The sequence below is a fragment of the Tursiops truncatus genome, chromosome 3 (genome assembly GCF_011762595.2).
Source record: "Tursiops truncatus isolate mTurTru1 chromosome 3, mTurTru1.mat.Y, whole genome shotgun sequence".
Lineage (NCBI taxonomy): Eukaryota > Metazoa > Chordata > Mammalia > Artiodactyla > Delphinidae > Tursiops > Tursiops truncatus.
Window position 1 is genome coordinate 51,576,815 of NC_047036.1, and position 21,053 is coordinate 51,597,867.

The following is a 21,053-nucleotide window of genomic DNA, read 5'->3' on the forward strand; positions in this document are numbered from 1 at the left end:
TGCTCAGCAATTAAAAAAGAATGAACTAATTACATTTGCAAGGACATGGATGGATCTCAAAAACATTAGGCTTAGAGAAGCCTTGGATAAAAGAGTAAATATGCCATGATTTCCTTTACATGAAGTTCTGTAACAGAAAAAACTAACTGATGGTAAGGAAAAAAATCAGAACTGGTTGCCTCTTGGAAGTAGGTAGAGGCAGCTACTAAATGGGAAGAAGTATGAGGACTATGAGAATTTTGGAGGTAATGGTAATGTTCTATAACTCAGTAAGGTTTTACAGGTGTATGCATTTGTCAAAACTCAGGGAAAGTACAGTTAAGTTTTGTGCATTTCATTGTACATAATCTTCCCTGAAAAGAAAAAAGAAAATAAATATTGAACTGTGGTTAAACTTATACAAGCTGAAGCATCTAGAGGAAAGTATACTGATGACTACAATTTACTTTGAAATGCACCTGAAAAATAGAATAAATTAATGAATGGATAGAGAGATGAGTAGACATGTAATAAAGACAGTATATTAAAAATATTAATGATAGAATCTTGGTGGTGGGCAGATAGTTGTCACTGCAAAATTGTTTTAATATTGCTCTATGTTGGAAAGTTTTCAAAGTAAGATGTTGGGGGAATTCCCTGGTGGTTTAGTGGTTAGGACTTGGTGCTTCCACTGCTGGGGCCTGGGTTCAATCCCTGGTTGAGGAACTAAGATCCCGAGAGCCATGTGGCATGGCCAAGAAAAAAAACAAAAAACTAACTAAGATATTGGAAAAACAATTAATAAAAGTTTTTTTAAGAGTACATTCTATTTTTCTAAGAGAAAATTTTAACAAAATTTAGTTTGTATTTTGGGAGCGTAAGAAAACTTCTTGTGCTTACAGAGCAATTAGCGTCTGATACTTGCCTAAAATAAAGAGCAAAAAATGTTTCCCTGAAAAAGAACAATAATCATCTATGGAAAGATCCTTGGTCTGTGACCAAGAAAGACACAGATTTTCCTGGCCTCTTTTGAGTTGATTTATATCATTATAATTTGTTTTTAGGGTGATAATTCCACACATTCAATAATTGTAAATTATTATAATATAATGTCTATACACCCCAAGGAAGTCTCAAGAACTCAGAAATATTACTTGGATTTACATTATTTCTAGGAACTTTGTACCTTGTTAAATAGAATTGGGTTTTAAAAAATGATATCTGATCATTTGTACTAACATATTAACTTTATTACAGGGAAACTAAAACACGAGACCTTTATAGTATTAGAAGCACTTTCCTGTGATTTACAAACACTAATCTTTACTAGTATGTATATGAATGTAAGGCATGTTTGTATGTATTTATATATTCCTTTATATTTGCAAAGCTCTCAAGCATGATGAAAACTCTGCCAGGTTATACATTACCTCCAGTATAGGGTTTCCAGTTATAATACTTTCCACGGAAAGGCATATTGTCAAAGTCTGCACACTGTTTCTCTCGAAAATCTCGGGCCCCCAAAGGACATGGCTAAAATAAAATAAAATCATAAATAGTATGATTGTTGAAAAATACCAAAACCAAGGGACAATGTCCCTAAAATTAAAAGTGCCTGAACTCCATCACATTAGCTTACTCCCTTATTCTCTGGCTATAATTCTGGCATTTGCTTTACTGTTTTACAACCAGTATTATGACTGAAGTGTCTGAATTGTAATCTTAGCCACAGAAGAAATAACTGAAGTAACTTAAACAAAGTTAAGTGTTAGACAGTTTCCATATAACTTTACACTCAGACGCATCTCATAGTCCACTTTGCAATCAATCCGTCAGGTATCTCCTTATAAACAGACATAAAAACTAGATGAAGAAACTAAAACACAAAATCCTTTTCGGTAACAGTATTTGAGGTCCAGTTGCCACAGCTACTCCCAGCTCTTTATTTTAAGAAATCAAGAGGCAGGTTTGTAACATGACATTCAGCACTATTAATTGTGGTTTGGATCCCAACTACTATAGCTGTTTACTGTCTAGCCCTGACAAAAACCATATTTTAAGATGTGGAATGAACTGGGCAAAATGCTAGGCCTCACGTCTAAACACCTTTAAATTCAAGGAATTCGGACTTATTAAGATTTACATTTAATCTATTAACATCACAGAAAGTAAAATACTAAATTTTCAAAACATGTACATGTGTTGGGTGGTGGAGGAGAGAAGGATGTTGAGAGGGTGAAGAGAGGATTATTTGTTTTTAAAAGTTTGGAATGCTTCTTCTACCTAAGTTTTTTAGGGAAGAAAATCTTGCCAATCTAGTTAGGTCTGGATTTCAAATACCACAGGGCCATCCTAAATTTAATCTTAAAGTTCACAAAGAATTAAAAGTATAACTTCTCATAGTGTTTGGGGAAATATGACCTAATTTGACTTATCTTTTAGAATTCTGGAGCAGTAGCACTTAAAAATCAAAGTACTGCTTTTGAAACATGGGTGGGGAAAACATTTCCCTTAAATATGACAGAACAAAATAAGTCATTAGATAAAAGTCTCAATTGTGAATAAATGGCGAGTATGCTACAATCTCAGAGATCATTTTGAGGACATTTTACTACCCTCCCTTAGATCTCTACATTTACTTTATACAGTTTCCTGAGATCAGTACATTGCAAATGGTCCCTTGAAGCATGTGCAAAACTAATAGACCACAAGGTGCAAATATGTGCATGGTCATCATTACTTCCTATATACTGTGGTTAAAATTTCTACCATATCAAGTCCAAAGCCTCATATTCTGAAAATAGTGACAGCAGGTCTACGTTCTGTTATGAGCCTTGCATTTTAAAATATTTTCTGCACGTTAAAATATGACACTGCAATGCTAAACCTAATGGTTCTGCCTGTCGAATTATCCTTATTTACCTTTTAAAAAATGAAAACTATTTACCATAGGTTACATAGTGCATGACGCTGGAAGGATATGCTTCCAGGGTCTTTTGTTTCATGGTGTGCTTATCTTTGAAATAAAGAAATGCTTCCCTTTACAAGCCATTTTCAGGAAATCCCAGAAAATGACCAAGGTTGTCAGTGGCTTTGTCATGTAGCAAGACTAGTTTTTAAGCAAATATCATCAATTTAATAAAACACAGGTAATTTGAAATCTAGCCACAAGTTTTCACATAATACTTAAGTATTTGTAAAGCACCAACCACCTAAAACTTTACCCAAGCATGACTTTCAATCTATTTGGAGTAACAAGATAAAAATGGAAGAGCTACAGCCCTATCTCAGGCAATAAGTATATGACAGCGCATTATAGATTGTCTACAGGTGCTATATATAGGTGAAAGATCAATGCGTCATGTGATTAGTTAGGGAAATATTTGTTGAGGAAGAAAATCTTGAGTATATTATAAGAATTATAATAAAGTATCATACATACTTATTCTTTATAATATTACAAAGTATTATAGGAACTGAGCTGGTTAAGAAAGAAAAAGGACTTCTGTTAAAAATGAAGCTAAGTAAAGCCATGGGGACAGGAAAGAAAAGGTCATATTTTGGGAATAGTTGGACAACAGCTATCCCGGATGAAAGAAAGGAACTGTATAGAAGCATAACAGATAACATTTCATAGATAAGGACTGGTTAAAAAAAAAAAAAAGCCCTGAATTAATAAACTAAGGCACTTGAGGGCCACTCACTTAAAACAAAACCAAACAGGGACTATCCCTGGTGCTCCAGTGGTTAAGAATCCACCTTCCAATGCAGGGGACGCAGGTTTGATCCCTGGTCGGGGAACCAAGATCCCACATGCTGCCGGGCAACTAAGCCTGTGCACTGCAACTACTGAGACTGAGTGCCGCAACTAGAGAGAAGCCCCGTGCTCTGCAACGAAGAGCCCGCCTGCCACAGTGAAAGATCCCACGTGCTGCAACTAAGACCCGACACAGTCATAAGTAAATAATAAATAAATAAATAAAAATAAAAAGTCTCTCTTCAAAAAAAAACCCAAAATGAACAAAAATCCTATTCTTGACTATCTTGTAATTATTATCCTAGATAGAAGTAAAAGGTCCAAAAGGAGGATATTACTGTTTAATGACAAACTTGGATAACATTTCATAAGATTTCTGATCTATTCTTTTCCTGTGATAACCACTCCCAGGTTCAGCATAATAAAAATATTAACAATAAGAACACCTACTTACCTTTTTCTAAGCATTTAGTAAGTACCTATCTCATGGCACACTGTTCAGAGGTCTCTAGATCTGTATCTATTTAAGCTCTCTCAACACTCTCATAAGGTAGTTATAATTAATAATCCCATTTTATAACTGAGTAAATTGTGTCCAGGAAGGCTGCTTAGTAACAGTTTCAAGGTGCAAAGACACTTCCTGCATCTGAGTGGGGGCCTCCTCTGGACTCTCTAAATGCTACAATAGGTTTTTAAGTTCTTAAGATGTACGAAAACCTTATAGGAGTAACTTGGGTTCTAGACCTAGCCTTGTCTTTACCAGCTACAAGTTTATCTGCTCCAAACTACTTTTTTCTTATTTACAAAATGAGAGGGCTGAAAGTAAGGATTTTGGAGTAAGACAGACCTGGATTCAATTCTAACTTATGTATTTAATTCATAGCCCTCAGCAATGTACTTAATTTTCCAAGCCTCATCTATAAACTGGAGATAACACTAGTATTTACTCAGTAGGTGAGGATTCATGTAAATTGTTTAGCTCTTTACGTGGTACTGGTAGCACTCAATAACCATTAGCAGTTGTGTGGTCTTTGGTCTAGGCATCCTTAGACTCATTCCTCACCATTCTCTTGCTCTGCTCTTTATGTCGGGGGAACAAATCTGCAGGCTCCATTTCCTAGGCCTCTGTGTCAGCTGACTTCTGGTTGAGTTCAGGCAATGGAAGGCACTAGTGGGAGAAGCCAGGGTATTTCTCTCATTTCCTCTCTACCTCAAGCAGCATCTTAGGCAGAAGCAGAATATTTTTGTGGCTCCAATATCAGACAACAGCCACCCCCACCCCCAATTGTATGGTTCCACATTCTGCTGTGTGATTTCAGCCTCTAGGCTTTAATAAAACTACCTCCTTCCTATGTTTTTCTGGTAGGAGTGGTGGTATCTTTCTGCTGATGCTGATCTATGGGCTTGTCAGCCTCTTCCATTATCCACGTAACCAATTCTTTGCATTAGATTCCCTCTGTTTAAATATTTAGAGTGGTTTATATTATTATGGTTGGATCTTTACAGATAAAATAGTTGATGATGATGATGATGAAGAAGGAGAAAAGAAGGAGGAGAAGGAGGAGGAGATAGTAGTAGTGGTAGTGGTACTTGGGAGACTGAATAGAGATATGTTTCCTTGTGTTATATTTTGCAATTTATTGGTTAAGGGCAGAGGTTGGCAAACTTTTTCTGTCAAGGGCCACACAGTAAATATGTTAGACTTTGTGGGCCATATAACCTCTGTTACAACTACTCAACTGTGATATCATAGTGTAAAAGAAGCCATAAACATTATGTAAATGACAGTCAGGGCTGTGTTCCACTAAAATCTTATTTACAAAAAGAGGCAATGGGCCAAATTTGACCCAGAAGGTGCAATTTGCCAACCCCTGATTTTGGGTGTTAACATATAGATACAAATGTCTGGTAGCATTTTGCAGAAGAACCAAGCTCAATTATTAATTTTTGAGTCAATACAGAATCATACACTTTTAAGAACTGATGTCAGAATATAATATAATTTGCAGAAAACTCTTAAACTTCCTGTACAGTTACCCCCAAAGTGGTCACACAATCTGTATAATCTACAGAAAGATAGATCAAATACTTTTCAGACAGCTGCAATTATCATCTGGTTCTTTCTTTCAGCCAAAATCTGTCTTCCTTCCCATAACCCAGTGGTCTTGCGCCTTTCTTCTGGACCCACACTGAACAAATCTAATCCCTTATTGAAAGGTATCTAGACCTTGATGGCTTTCCTATGGGGACATAATAACTTGTCATTAGTACTCTTAAAACCAGGCACCAAGAACTGGCCTGAAGTGTCTTTTTTATATTCAGCAAATATACATAAAAAGCTTTTATATATAACATAGGATTCTAGGCTCCGGAGAATAAACCAATCAGATTAGGTCCCTGCTTTCCTGGAGCCCACTGTAGCTGGAGATGAGAAAGAAGAAAAATAAAGCAGGGTACTAAGGTGGCGGGGTGAGCTGGGCGCGGGTGAGGGAGTTGTTTTAAATGGTAGAGCAAGAGAAATTCTCTCTGATAAGGTGGCACTTGAGCAGAAAGTTAAAAGAAACTGAGGAAGTGACTTACATATAAACCTGTGAAAAGAGTGTTCCAGGAAACATTAAATGCAAAAGCCCTGAGGCAGGAGTGTTTAGGATGTTCACAGAAAAACATGGAAGATGGAAGGTGCTGTAAATTGGAAACTGTAGTAGACTTGGGGACTTGATCCCATGCCTTTCTGTTTCTAGCATATTATCAGCTAGTGTTCTGTTCTCTTGATTTAAATGTTTCCTTCAGTGAATGCTCTGAATCTTGTGTTGATTAGAAATAAGCTCAGTAGGAGTTGTGTATTCCGGCTGCAAAGAATGAGAGAGATCAAAGAAAAGAGTAATTTCTTAAGGAAAAATTACATAAAATATATTTTTGTTTTGTTTAAGAATAGTGGAGAGTTTAGGGAGTAATGCTTTTTAAGTTACTCAAGTATAATAAATGTTGACACTATGCAGAAACCGCAACAGAAAACAGTAGGCATAAGCAACAAATTTTTAAAGTGAAGCCTGACAGGTTTTCAGCCTCCTAGTGTTAACACTTATCAAGCATCCTCTTCTAAAAAGTAACCAGCAGGGCCCCACATAAATCCAGAAAGCAACACTGCAGGTCTCAGTATCTTTTGATCTTAGTATTTTCAAAGATACAAAAAGTTAATACTAGTATCTTTTTTCACTACTTTTTTTTTTAGAGAAATATGTAAGTTAGCACATTCTATAGACTATCTTATGCTTCCAGTTATACTGATAGATTAAAAAAAAAAATTCCTTGGGGCATAAACGTTGCTGCAGAAAGAAATCTCAGCTTCTGCTGACCAACTGTCCAGGGGCATTTCTGTTACTAGAGTTGTAATCTGGATTTTACCCCAAAGAATAGGTGACCTTGGAAAGTCCCGGAATCTCTTTGTGCCTTCTTTTCTTCATTTGCAAAATACACCCCAAATACCCTTACCTTAAAGAGCAATACATCCCAAAATGTTTTCCAAATGAGGAAAACTCTGCAAATACTGTATTATGTCTTATGGGTAATAAAGAGTGAGAAGCAAGCCGAGAATGAAACTCTTTCCCCCCTTTCCCTTTCCTCTTTTCTTCCTAAAAAAAGATGCGTAGGCTGGGAAGATACCAGCATTCCTACAGGCTGGGAAGATGCCAGGATTCCTACAGCCTCAGGGAACACAGCAAAATGAGCAAAACTGGCATTTTGTTCTTCTACTCCCCTTCTCTCTCTTTCCCACCTTCTGCTTCTTCTTCCTTTCTTACTTTCATGCCAGATGCACTTGTGCTTCTTCACTATTACACTAAACCAACCTTCTACACTCCCCAAATTTAATGTTCTTTTTCTTCAGGATAGCAACATACTCTTAGTCAATTATACCCTGTTAGGTGAAGGAGCATAAGTGGAGGCTGGATTTCAACCTTTGCTTTGCTTATTAGCAAGTCATGCGCTTGACATGAGACTGTGAAGAAGGGACACATTTCTGCTTGTTCACCCAGACAGGAGTGATATACATAAAGATGCCGAATGGGCTAACAAAAGCCTTGCTTCCACACCCTCTTTTACAAGTTGCAAACAAAACTCCTGATTTCCTAATTATAAGGTACTGTCTAATTAGCTCATTAAAGTAATTCACAAGGGCATTTCCAAGGTTAAATTTAGTGTTCAATGCATGTAGTGAATCATTTCAACCCCAGTTTTGAGGCAAACTTCTCATATTTTCTCCCCCAAATAGTTTCTGCTTTTGGGGGAGTAATTTCACTGTACCTTTACTTTTGAAGAAAAAGAAAACAAAAGCCTGATAAACCTACATTGTCTAGACAAACTTAAATCTGGCTGTCATGTTTGATACCATAATCTTGTATGCAAGTTTTCAAAATTAAAACTACTTCTATATGCCTTGTATGGCCTAAATTTAATTTAAATGTCATCTATCCATAGCATGACCATTTCCCCTAAGCCTGTAAAAATGTTAAGAAACAAACTTTTACTTTGTGATTTTTTAAACGTCGCTTTAAAGAACAAAATAAACAAGCAAGCTCTATTCTGTGCTTAAAAGTTAATCTTTATTTCTCACAACAAGATGCACTCTATAAAATTCATACTAACCTAAAGATTAATGACACTGCTCCTGCTATTTTTTGTCATTTTATATATATGTGTATATATACATATATCTATACATATATACATACACACATATATATATACATATATATGAAAGTATACTTTTATAAGTATATTGAAGTATATGAGAATAATGTGGTTGATACATATATGTTTTCTAATTATAACTTGGGACACAGTTATAACACTGTTAGTTAATGGATCAACTCTGTACCTTGGCATCACTTACCCCACACCTTTCCCTGGGGGCAAGGTCTGTAGTTTCATAATTGTCCTCAGCTATCTGGTTCTGCTGCAGGGTAAGGTTAGACTGGAAGTAAGACAATGTCAAAGGTGACCAAACTCTTTCAGAGCTTACTTTGCCACACCCACCTCCCAAAGGCTCCATCTGAGTGCTAGAGCAGCACTCAGAAATTCTATGCCTTCCTGAATCCCTTCCAAGACACTAGCCTGTTGCTGAGCTTTAGTTCCTCATTTTAAAATATTAAAAAACAAAACAAAACCCTGTCCTTCCCTTTATAAAAGTGATTTGAAGATTTGATGAGGTTATATAAAAAGTACTTTGTAATCCATAAAACATAAATGTATACAGTAATAGCTACACTGTAGCAAATACAGATTAAGTACCAGGGATAGCACTAGATGTTTTAAAGTATTACTTCTTTTAATTCTCAAACAACCCTGCAAGTTTGATATAATTATACTCTTTATATAGGAGTTCTCTGAAGTTTAGTCAAGTTAGGTATCTTGTCAAGGTAAAATAGAAACAATCCTGTTATAGTCAGGATTAAATTTAAGTCAGTTTGAATACAAAGTCCATACCTTTTTCACTACAGTACTACTTCCGAATATAGGCTGTACTTTTCCTGTGTACCACAACCAAGGCAATGACACCATTTAATGACCTTACACAATGAAGAAGAAAAAAACTGCAGAACAGCATGCACCTCTAGCAAAGCTGACTGAAAAAATGTCCCTGTACTAAATAACCTATGCTTAAATTTTAGAACAGACCACAGATGACCTGGAAAATCCTTTGTCTCCATTGTTTTTTATAGTTTTGATGCATAAAATAAAGGAGGAAATGAGATGTGTAAGATGCAAGAATAATATGACTTCACCCCAGCCAAGGTGGAGCTTAGGCTTTTCACCAGAAGTTCTATCCTAGTCACATTATCAAGCAGACATGCAAATCACAAATAAAATGGCATAGGAAAAACACACGGATTTTCTGGAAAATAGCTAAGCAACACCAGGACATTCTTTTTAGAAATGTAGAAGAGTCCTTTGCACAGTAGCTAATATTTCTTCTTTAGGCTTTGATATAAAATTTGGTTCATAACCTCAATATAGCAATATTTTTACTCTTGACAAACATCAAGTTTTCAAGTATTTATAACACTGACCTATAAATTCTGCTACTTAAAATACTTATACTATGTACACCAACTTTTACCCTCTGAGAACATTTTGCATGATAGTTTCAGTCACTGCAGTGAAAAATTGCTCAGGAAAGCAGAAATGCCTGCTTAATAGTCAATATTCTTTTGTGTCAATAAAAAGGAGATTCCATATACATAATAAAGTATTTTTTTAGCAGCTCTCGAGCAAACACTTTTTAGAAGATTGAGCACAGATCTGGGGTCTTTATTTCTCATAATGGCACTACCTGATAATCATGCTAGTTCCTACATTTGCTCATTTATAAAAACTGTCAGGACCTTAACAATCATTTATCTTTAAGTCCAAAGAGGAGAACTCAAACAATGAACTCTCAGCATCATGACTTCCATAAATCTCTGCTCTCCAAACCCAAGTTCCATAAGATCATATCTATTAGATTAGTTTATGGTCCCAAATATTCTATTGAAGTTCCTGGTTTAATGGTGAGAGCAAACTTCATCCAAATATCCTATGTCTTTAGTAGATGCTCCTGGTTTCTCAGTAGCTTCAAGCCAAAAAGCATATTCATTTGTTCCTGCCACGGCTATTGTCTTTACCTGGTATTCTGTCCTAGAGACCATGATGTGAATGTCAAAGAATGAATCTTTTTCTAGATGCTTTTGAAGGCTCCTGAGGGTGACCAATGGTGATGTAGGGAACAAACTGCACATCCAATACATGCTGATGCAGATAACCAGCCTCAGAGTCTATTGTGTGAATACCTTTGGCCTCTAGGCTGGTTAAGTTGCTGTTGAGAGTGGTCAGCCAATTTTACAGCTGGCTATCCATTTTGGTTTTATTTTAAAACCTTAAAGATTCTCTCTTTATAAGTTGCCTCTTCTATTTCTGTGGATCGCTTTCTTTGAAACTGGGGTAAGTAGGACAGGACTTAATGGGAACACTGTTGTCTTTCCACTGGAGAGCTCTTCTCTTCTTACCATTCCTGTACCCTTCAAATGTCTGTGGTAGGAATTACACTGGCATTAGGGAGAAAGTGTGGCTATCTTGTTTTTGTGCTTGCCACTTTTTAAGACTGGCCTGCATTGGTTCTAGGTCCAATTTCTCCTCAAACCTAAGCAAGGAGAATACTGTCAGCCTTGTATGTTTCAATCTGATTCACTAGTGTAGGGATCCACATAGGAAAAGTATCAAAGCTTCAAAATAATGAAGTGTTCCTTTGTGGATATATCTCCTTTTGTCATAGCTATCAGACATTATGAATCTTAGAACTGATAGTGTTTGCTTCTTTACTCAGGTTACTAGGAAACTCAGAGCAAAATCTATGGCCCACTTTTAGTGAGTGAAAGGACCTTGTGGTACATATTTAAGGTACTGATCCCAGCCTTATATTATTTTTCCTTTTCTTCTGATTTTCTAATTTATTCTATTCTTCTGTTGTGATTTTAATGAAGCTAATTCAATTCTAATAAGAGTTATAAATAATAATATAATTATTATTATATGTAAAAACGTAAGAACTAAGCTGTAATCTACAGTACCAGCTGGTCAATCACAGAAAAGATAGGGTCAAAACTGCTATACTATATGGCAAACTGATAGGCTGTTTGGAATGGGTCGCAAGATCTTAAAAGAAATGCAAGTAGGATGTATCAAATATATGTTAATCAGGCTTATATCTCCTAGATTTCCTATTTTCTATTATAACGTGCTTAAGTTATTAGAAAGTAGAGAGCAAGCCTCAAAGATTCATGACATTAGATAAGGAACCCTGGTGCTCTTACCGTTTGATTGCCTAACATCATCTCATTCTGGACACTGATTTGAAAATTCTTCCAGGATCATTTGAATTTATCCCTTGTTTTATCCCTATTTAAGTCTCCAGAAAAGCTCTTGGATCACATATGACAAAGTAACAATGCCTATGAATTGTTTTCTAGGTCTTGACGGTCAAACTGGTTCTAACTAATTGGAAAGTTTTCTCTCACATCTTATTTACAGGGTCACTCAATATGATGTGTAAAGTATTAAATTAAATAAAACATGCACTAAGGCAGGAGGCTGATTTGATAAAAGACAAGTATACTCTCTTGAGTCCCTTAAATTAGGGTAGTTCACACAGACACCCAGGCATTATAGAAAAAAAAAACATTCAAAACATTATACATTATAGAGACAAGAGGCCAATGTACAAAGAACAGGCAGAAACACACACAGAAATGACAGAGCATGTGGCCAAAGTGAACAAAAAGAAGAGTGTGAGGTGAATGGTCATCATGTACAGCACAATTTTCATCAGCTGTTCAGCTGTATAAAGGCAAAACGTAGTTTGACTTCAGCTGCTGTATTTCTTAGTGGCACAAAATAACTCAGTCACTTATGAGCTAATTTGTGTTGCAGAAACAAGGCTGTAACAAAACAGATTATAACACAACTTTATAGCATAGTTTTTCTAGATTTATATTGAACAAATGGAAATTAAAAATATCTTACCAAGTCAACTCACCACTGAGGAGAACTCTCAGTATGGAAAGAAAATATGGTTAAAATAATAGGTCTGGTATGTAGTAAGTGCTCAATAAATGTTAGCAGCAGCTACTACCATCACTACTACTACTACTGGTACTACTGCTAGTACTAGTCCTACTACTACCGTTACTACTTTTGTTGCTGCTACTTCTACTTGTAAAGATGGAAACTAAAAGAGCTCTGATGCAGACACCTGTGGCACTCTCAATATCTATCACTGCCTACTTTCTTGCTAACAGAAATCTGATTTTTGCTCAGGAATCTACCTCTCAGAGAAAATGATTCTAACCCCATTTTAGGGGCATATCTAGATTAGTCAAAACCAATTATGGTAATACCATTCCTTTTGCCCATGACTGGGTTAAGGGTGGGCATTCGGCCTCCTGGCCAATAAAACATGAAGGAAGTCTGATGAGGTAGCAGGGGAGAAGCTTCGGAAAAAAATTTTCATATACTTAAGAAAGACACACTGGAGCACTTAATCTCTTCTCTGAATATTGTCAGGGTAAGAGTACCTTAGTTGCTCTGATGTTTCCTTGTTGATGCTTTTGAGTTTGCCTTCAAAAATTATGACCTTACGGCATTTCCCTTACTATCTGGTCAGCTCTTTGCTGATTTTAAAATGTTAAAAAAAAAATCTTATTCAGCACTCTCTAAAATATTTTTCTGTCAGAATAATCTGTCATTACCAAAAATAAAAATTTCACGTTTGTTTCTAAAATGAGCTAAGATTGATTTGACTTGTTTTGAGAATTTTATACATAATATTTACAGTCTTCTTTTTATACTGTTAAATTTTTTTAAATTGAAGTATAGGTGATTTACAATGTTTCAGGTGTACAGCAAAGTGATTCAGTTATATATATATATATATATATATATATATACATATATTATATGTATTCTTCTTCAGATTCTTTTTCACTATTGGTTATTACAAGATATTGAATATAGTCCCCTGTGCTTCAAAACAGAAACAGACCCGAAGACATAGAAAACAAACTTATGGTTAGCAAAAGGGGAAGGGGGAGGGATAAATTAGGGATTTGGGATTAACAGATACAATCTTCTTCATAACAGTTATTTTTCTACTGCATAGCTAGACTAGCTTTGTGCTGCCCAATACAGTTGTCACTAGCCGCATGTGGCTATTCAAATTTAAATTAGTTAAACTTAAAAATTCGGTTCTTCTGTTGCACTAGACGCATTTCAAGTACTCAAAAGCTAATTTGACTACTGGCTACCAGGCTGGACAGTGCACAGATAGAATATTTCCATCATTGAGGAACGTTCTCTTGGACAGTGCTGGGCTAGATTATGTGTTTTGAAAGTTTAAACTTTCATGTATTAGATTACATTTTAAAAGGCTCCAGTTTACACAACTTATGTTCAGACAGCTTTATTAACTTGGATAGCATGAAAATAAATTTTGGTGTTGTAACTGAATTGTCTCAAATTCTGAACTAGCAGAGACAAGATTAATGAAGAAAACATAACTATTTGTATATTAATGATACATATATGTTAAATATATCTCCTTAACATTTGCAAAAAGCTGAAACAGAAGACAAAGATAGTAATAGAAATGTCAACCTACCAATAACAAACTCCACAATCTGAGCATCTAAAACATATTTCATGGGTAAAATGCAACAAGCCTGGCATGTGTGTCTGGCATGTTTTTTTTTCCTTTTTCTGTTACCTATCGTACATTATTCATATTGTATAGCACCTGTGTTATTAGACCCAAAATGTGTGCCCACCTCTACAACTACATAACAGAAATAGATGGGAATTGAGAGGTCGGTTTGCCTTTCTCACTCCTACCTAACACAGTCTAAATATGCAGTAGGTACTCCATTCTTCTTCCCTTGCATAAAACCTCTATTTTCCGAGATTCATGTTATTCATCCAAATCACTATTTGGTTTCATCACTGCTTTCTCCCAACTTTATGATGGTCATTTCCCCTCATTTGTTAAAGAGCTTGATACCTGCTTCACAGTCTCACTATACCCTCCAAGTCCTAATAACATCCTCAGTGAATCCAACATCCACACGGAAGACTCCCCAAACTCCCTAGCCTTAACATTCCTAGAACTCCTTCACCTCCACTCAAGGTCAGGCATGCACTCCCATGGCCACACTCCAGATTTGTTCTCACTGAGAACAGTCTCACTTCTCATAACTTAAATTCAAATACATTCCACTCTCTGATCCCCTCACCTGCTATCTCTCTCACCCTGTTTTTCCTACAATACTGGTTCTTTAATTTTTATGCATTTTTCAAAGTTACATCCTTAATTTTCTCCACGCTAGCCTTCTTTAGACTCCACTGTCATTCCCTAGTATAGAGTGAATGGCTCAGCTCATCATTCTCACCAGTATCCTTAAATTCTTCTTGATTTGTTTACTGTTCTGTTGTAATCTCACCTTTCCCTAACCCATTTTTATCTAAAGCATAAATCTGAGGCTAAATTTTTTAACCTACCCACCTGGCACTTAATTTTCTTCGTGCCTAGAATGCTTTCATTGTCACTTCCTTCTTTTCTGGTCAGCTGCAATTTGCCCTTTCAGATCGTTAGCTTCCCATGGGAAGAAATCCTTAAATCCCTAATTAGGTTATGTGACAATTCCACATGCTTTTATAGCATTCCATACTTATTCTATCATATCATATCACTTATCACCCTGCATTGTGATTTTCTGCGACTTCCCAAGAAATTATAAAATCCTTGAGGGCAGAGCCTCTCTCACTCTATCACAGTCTGATAAACAGTAAGCACTCAATTATTTCTTGAGTGAATGAATAAATAATGCCTGAAACAATATAATCATTGTAATTGAAGCTACATGTAATGAATTCAAGATGTAAATTTAATAGAATTAAATACGATAAATAAGCTATAGAGTGTGTTAGAGGTAGTATGAGGGGAAATAGAGCAGGGTAAAGAAGATTAGGAATCCCAGGGGTGTAGGGAGTAGGGAGGGTTGCAACTTTAAATACAGTATTCAAGCCAGGCCTCACTGAGAAGATGACAGCCGAGTAAAGGTGAGGTAAGGGAGTTAGCGATGTAGATATTTGGGTTGGAAGAGTATACAAGGCAAAGGGAACAGCCAATGCAAAAGCCCTAAGGTGGGAGCATGCCTGGCACGTACAAGGAGGGAGGCCCGTGTGGCTGGAGCAGAGTGAATAAGGAGAAATACAATAAAAGATGAGTTCAGAGAAGTAATAGAAGGCCAGATTGTGAAGGCCTTGCAGGCCTTTGTAAGAACTTTGGATTTAAGTAAAACAGGGAGCCATCGAAAGGTCTTGGGTAAAGGATATACTGAAACGGAATCACACTGCCTCTTATACTGAGGGCTGTAGGGAGCAAAAGTAGTATCTGGAAACCCACGGAAAAAGCCACTTAGAGTAATCCAGTGAAAGAGTGGTAGGCAGCAGTAGAGGCAGTGAGAAGAAGTCAGATCTATGATATATTTTGAAGGCAAAGCCAATGGGATTTTCTGAGGGATTGGATATAGTCTGTGAGACAGAGAAAGGAATCAAGAATGACTCAAGGGTTTTTGGCTTGAGCCAGATGAAGTTGACATCTGAGATGGGAAAAACTGCTGGAAGAACATGGTTGTGGAAATGTTTTGGAGACAGCATTTGGACATGTTAAATAGTACATGTCTATTAAAAGTCTAATAAATGGTAAGACATGAGTCTGAAATCCATGGAAGAAGTCTGGGATGAAAATATAAATTTGGGGTCAAATAACATATGAATGGTATCATAAGCAATGAAGCTGGATGAGATCACCAAAGAAATGAGTATTGGTATGGCAGAGAAAAAGAGGCGTAAGTCCTGGGTACTCTGACATTAAGAAGTCGGAGAAAAGAATAGAAACCAGCAAAGGAGAATGAGGAAGAATAAGTAGCAATATAGAAGGACAACCAAAAAGCTACAGTGTCATGGAAGCCTGGTAAAGATCAAGTAAAATAAACACTCAGAACTGATTATTGGGTTTAGCAACATGGAAAACATCTTTGACTTGGCAGGAACATTTTCACTAGAATGTTGGAGGCAAAAACTTTATATGAGCAATTTTAGGGAAAAATGAGAAGAGGAATTAGATATGGTAAGTATTTTTGTTTTTGTTTTTTCAAGATAGGAGAAATAACAGCATGTTTGTATGGTTATGGAAAAACCCAGAAAAGAAGATGTTGAAAAAATCATCCACATGTTTATGAATAAACAAGGATTAGGATAGGCACAGGGTTGGAGAGCGTAAGAGTGAGGAATAGTGTGGGAGTGTGGGTAATAGTCTGATGATACGAAATTAAAAGCTGTGGTTTTTAGATAGGAGGAAGGAAAAATTATCTGGGAGGAGTAATAAGATATAAAGAAGATAGTCAATTCACTTCCAGGCCCCAGTCTTTCAAGAGCTAAGGGAGAAAATACATGTCCTTAACTTTAGAGGCCTGCAGAGGAAGCAGTATCTTCAGAGGAGAGCCAGTTTCCATTAGAACAAGAAGGTGAAGGGAAGAAAAATTCAGAGATGTCAGGATGTAAGGGATTTTGCTGATGATGGACCACGAGCTTCTGAGGGCACAGAAGAGTTTCAGTGGTTGGGCAGGGATGAGAAACAGAAGAAGGGATATGCAGAGATTTATGGAATTGGATGGCAAGAGATGAGGAGTGACATGGAATTCTGGGACTTCTTGCCGCGGCAAACATAAAATGGAATAAAGATTAATCCTTGTTTCTTGAACTCAAGAAAGATAACGGTGGCAAAGCTGTGAGTGTTGGGGAGCCAGGGAAGTTCAGGGTGCGTGTCTCTCTTTCTTGACTCCTACTGAGGGAGAGTGTATTTGCTTCTAGTGCTGGAGCTTTCTCTTGATTCTTAAAGGAATTGATGGACTTGAGGCTGGTTCCATTCAGTTTCAAAAATTCATGTGACCCTCACGCACATGGATTTCTGATCAAATAGTTCACAATTTAAAAAATTTCCCTGCTCTAGGGGAAATGTAAGCTAATTTTTCATAGCAGAGTTTGGTTTTACTTACATCTGTATTGCAGGAGCGATACCGTTTCCTTTCCCCAAGGCAATATTTTCCACCTCCTGAAGGTCTGCAAACACATTTTGTTTAACATGTGAATATAATATATCTAACCACATAAACAGTATATATATTGCTTGATGAAAACATATTAACATTTACTTTAAGAAAATAAAAAATCTGACGTTTTATTAGTTATTAAAATAATAATCATGCTGGCGTTAGTTAGCAATAATGATTATGGTTGCTGAACAAAAAATTAAGGCAATCTACCATGAGTAACTTTATAAGGCTCTTAATTGTGATGATATACATTCTTAAGAAAATGTAATTAAATCAATGTATTTTCTAATTATCATAGTAAACAGGTATTCAGCTCAACACAATGAGTTTAAAAATCATTTATAATGAAAAGCCATTTGAATCATATTTAACAAAACACATAATCTGATACTATATGTTCATCAAGTAGAAAATGGAAAGTTTGTGTTTTTTTCCAGACTGGAAATAAGGAAAGGACACAAAATAACTCCCTGGAAATAGCTTCAGCTCAAAGTTTTTAATTCAGAAATAAATTTCTATCTCAATTCAAATATTACATGAAGTTTTAAAAACTTCAGTTTCAAAAAATTAAATCTAAATCTAAGATAGGCTTACATTATATAGATACTTTATATTACATTCAAATTAGGATGTTAAATACGTGTTATACATAAATTAATTTTTGGAGTCTTTAACATTAGAGAAAGTCATATGCTATTATTTGGACATGCAATTTTTGAATGGAAAAAACTAACTTGTTCTTTTAAAAGAGGTCCAAGTCATTCTCTTAAGTATTTGGGTATATTATTTATTATCATACAGTTTTATACTTTTGATTATTAAATTACAGTAGCCTGCAGTTGAACTTAGGTTAACTATTCTGCACTTGTTTTAAAAAGATCAAGTCTCAATTATAATTTTGGCCCACTGGTATCAATGAGATAATTAAAGTTACACTTTGAATATATTTTGAATGCTAGTGAATGCTGACTTTAAGCAAGGGAAAGAAATGGCCTAGCTTGAACCAGCTGGGAGAAATGTGTTGGTCAGACAAAAACAAGGTAGTGGGGACGGTGGTGGCAATGCTGTTTTATGAGTGGGTGACAGCTCTGTTTAGCAGGATGGTAATAATAGAAAGTGGGAGAATGAAAACACAGAACTAATACAAAGGGAAACAATTTCAAGCTAAAAAGAATAAAAGAGAAGAAAAGAGACATTTAGAGAGAGGAACCAAAGACAGGTATCCTGAGTTAAAATGAGAAAAAATAAACAATAAAAATAGACCATCTTCTACCCCAGCAGGGGGAAAAAAGCAGAAGTGATATTATAACACCATTCTGCACCAAATAATTGTCAGGAAAGAAGGTCCTCAACCTGAGCTCTAGAAAGAAATGGGAGCACTCGACATGAAGCAGCTAAGGAGCAGTTTAGTCTCCAGGAGGACACGCAAGACCAACTAAAGGAATCATCCACCTGCAATGGGCACTGGTGGAAGGGAGAAGCAATACAGCTAGCAAGAAATACTGATGGGGCTGGCTTTATGCCAGGGGGACTCCGGCTGGAGAAAAAGAGTGGTGGGAGAGGAGCAGTCTGACCTACATAAAACAATCGTGAGGAGAAAAGTGGATGCAGCTCCGGAAGGTGATTAATGGGGGCATGTGAATGGAAACTATTTTAACACATGGGCAGTATTCTTTTCATTGTGATTTGTGATGCGAATCAAGGCATTTCAACCCTCAAAGTGCTCTCATTGGTCCTTTTAATACTAATGTAGCAGTAATAATTTTACGTGACATGTGAAAAGACCTTATGCTTCCTGGGAATAATGGTACTGTAGCTAAGACAAGACCTGGATTCATCCATAATTCAGTAGTTTTTGGAGGAGGAAATCTATCTGATTATTACTAGATTAAAAGTCTGGCTATATCTGGGATAGATACACAATGCTTTTCTTTTTTTTTTTTCTTTTATTTTTGGTTACATAGTAAGGTGAAAAGAAGAAAAAGAAAGTCTGTCTAACAAGGCTCCTCCACTTTCCAGTGCCTATTGCTTGTTCTGAAGACAAGCACTTGGCTCACTAGTGAAACGTTTTTACAGATAACATGTGAAACCACAGCTTTGAATCATTTCCAACTGTGTCTTTTTGTTGGCTCCGGCTTACTTTAGCTACTTACGCTGGACTGTCACAGTGTCTTAGGGATGAGGAGACGCCTCCCCCGCAGGTCCTGCTGCACTCTCCCCATAGTGACCAGGGACCCCAGCCCCCATCTATGCTCTGGGGCCAAGTGCCAAAAGGAACACAATCTCCCTGATAACACCACTGCAAGATTTCACAGAAAACAGAGAATTAGCTTTTAGGCAGATAGAGCTATCAGGATAGAAATAAATACATAAGGGTCAGGCATTAGCATTCTCCCAATAGATAACAGACTGAGAGTTCTTTAACTGTGTTTAGACATTGGTAAAGGTGCATGTGATTTGCAAATTATCTTTAGCTAGGCAATGATTTATAAATCTCTAACAAGTACCAGGAGTCTAAAAAACTTGACTTTACTTCTTTTTTCCTTATTTCTTCTCCTCCAGACTTTTAGTGTTTCTCATTATAGAGACCTCAAAACTCTTTTTTAGATATTTTAGTATTAAAACATTTTTTTCTTTATATTCCACTATTATTAGACTCATGGAATGATAACGCAATATGGAAAGTTCCCCAGTAAGGAATTTTTATGATGGTAATTGCTTTTTCTTTAAAAAAAAAAAAAGGCCGGTTGAGGCTACAATAGTAAAAGAATGTGTTGTGGCATTTCATCTACATGACTGCTGCAGACATAATAAAAGCAATGCCAAGACACTAGGGACAGGGTACAAAAAACCCTTATACACAGTGACTAGCCATGTGTATAGTCCCTGCATGAACATGTGTACTGGAATTCTTCTCAGCTTTACTCTCTGCAATAAACCACACATACTGCACATAAGTAGAAAGTCAGGAATAATTTATCGAGATGCAGACATCGCATAATCAGCTCATAACTCTAACATGATAAATCTAATTTGCAGAATTGGTAAAAATGATTTTTTTTTTAAACCAAGCATTAGGCTAGGCTTTTATTGGTGCATTTTTCTGAGTTATCAAAATTTGATGAACCATACTGATGCTATGAAAGTCATTTGTTTATATGAATAACAATAGGGAACATTATTAGAGTTGAGTAACTGTCAGCAATGTTAGATTGTTAAATAAAAATTCAACCATTATATTAAAATGTAAAGGGATTATGACATGTGATGCTTTGAAAGTAATCAGTTTATTATATTAATTCTGCATATCCAGAATTCTTTCACTTTCACCATTTGTACTACTACCACTCTAGACCAAACTAGCAAATAGATCAGCTTGTTATCTGGTCCCCCTGCCTCACTTTCTTCTATGTATAATCAACCTATTCTCCAGCGAGCTATCAGAGAGCTCTTTTAAAAACATATTATGGCATTATGTCACTTTTTGGCTTAAAAGACTGTGGTGGTTTCCTCCTTCCCTTAACTCTGGTCAACGGTGGCCTTTGTGACCTAGCCTCTGCCTCCTTCTCCAGCCTTATTCTCTTTCTGGTACAGAATGTTCCAGACACACTGGCCTT

The 21,053-nt window shown here is 36.3% G+C and overlaps 1 protein-coding gene and 1 pseudogene across 1 annotated transcript in view; both read right to left on the minus strand.

The window, feature by feature from the left end:
- ADAMTS6 (ADAM metallopeptidase with thrombospondin type 1 motif 6) overlaps window positions 1–21,053 on the minus strand; it is a 262,877-nt gene that overhangs the window by 72,170 nt on the left and 169,654 nt on the right. Inside the window, exons 12-14 of the mRNA XM_019929977.3 lie at window positions 19,590–19,735; window positions 17,380–17,443; window positions 1,410–1,512 (exon numbers count right to left, since the gene is read on the minus strand). Of these exons, the coding sequence (XP_019785536.1) occupies window positions 1,410–1,512; window positions 17,380–17,443; window positions 19,590–19,735 (313 nt within the window). The remainder of the gene's footprint in view (window positions 1–1,409; window positions 1,513–17,379; window positions 17,444–19,589; window positions 19,736–21,053) is intronic.
- LOC101319121 (ribulose-phosphate 3-epimerase pseudogene) lies at window positions 8,839–11,273 on the minus strand (annotated as a pseudogene).